The 848-nt window shown below is 57.0% G+C and overlaps 1 protein-coding gene across 1 annotated transcript in view; it reads right to left on the bottom strand.

Annotated features, from left to right (window-relative positions):
• Window positions 1-250: 250 nt before the first annotated feature.
• The window catches only part of FAM84B (family with sequence similarity 84, member B), a 1,039-nt gene continuing 441 nt past the window's right edge, over window positions 251-848 (bottom strand). The window contains 1 exon segment of the mRNA XM_010142570.1: window positions 251-848. This exon segment is cut by the window's right edge and continues 32 nt beyond it. Within this exon segment, the coding sequence (XP_010140872.1) occupies window positions 251-848 (598 nt within the window).

Below are 848 nucleotides of genomic sequence, written 5' to 3'. Positions count from 1 at the left end.
ATGGGAGTGGAGAGGGGTAGAATTGCCCTGAGTTTTACCCTCTACAAGTAAATCAGTGGGTTTACCATCAAGCACTGAAGGAGTTAAGCACTCAAGCACAGACACTTAATCAGCTTTCCCCCTTCCTTTCACATGTGATTGGAATGAAGCTGCACCGAGGCGGCCCAAAGGGCTTATAACAGCTCAATTTCGCAGCCTTCAGTTTTAATGCCCATCACCCAGGCTAAGAAGCATGGTGGTGCTGCGGCTGCTACTCCACAGCAGTCCGAGCACCTGGATGATGATGGTGTTGGTCTTCCTCCTCCTCTTCCTCCTCCTCTGCAGCCTGCAGGTGACTGGAGAGCTCCTGGATCACAGCAGCCCTACCAATCTGGTCATTTCTTCTCTTCTCCATGATCAGATCCTCCAGGCTCTGAAACTCCAGCATGTGGCTGCGCTTGTCGCCCAGCCGGATCTGCAGGCGGTAGGGCTGCTTGCCTATGCGCAGCTCCCCGCCGATTTTAAACTCCCGCTTGCCATACCGGCACCAGGCGGCGAAACACTCCGAGTTTCTCCAGCTCAAGTCCCGATCCTTGCAGCCCACCTGCTCCAGGGCGTTGCGCACCACCACGGCCGGGCTGAGGGGTTTGTAGCGGTACAGCCGGTTGGCAATGCGGCCCCGTCTGCCCTGGCTGGCATCGGTGAGGAAGCTGTTCACCACCTCCAGCCTGTGTAGGTGCACAACTTGAAAATCCCCGACGTAGACCACCCAGTGCGGGTACTGGGCCTGGCACACAAACTCCACCAGGTCACCCGGTTTGCACCTATTCAGCAAGTTCTCCGGGGTGTAGGTGCTCAGATGACCCCCT

Source organism: Buceros rhinoceros, unplaced genomic scaffold, assembly GCF_000710305.1.
Source record: "Buceros rhinoceros silvestris isolate BGI_N320 unplaced genomic scaffold, ASM71030v1 scaffold35708, whole genome shotgun sequence".
In the NCBI taxonomy this organism is placed as follows: Eukaryota; Metazoa; Chordata; class Aves; order Bucerotiformes; family Bucerotidae; genus Buceros; species Buceros rhinoceros.
Note: the sequence above shows the minus strand (reverse complement) of the source record. Positions and strands in the feature narration are given on the sequence as shown.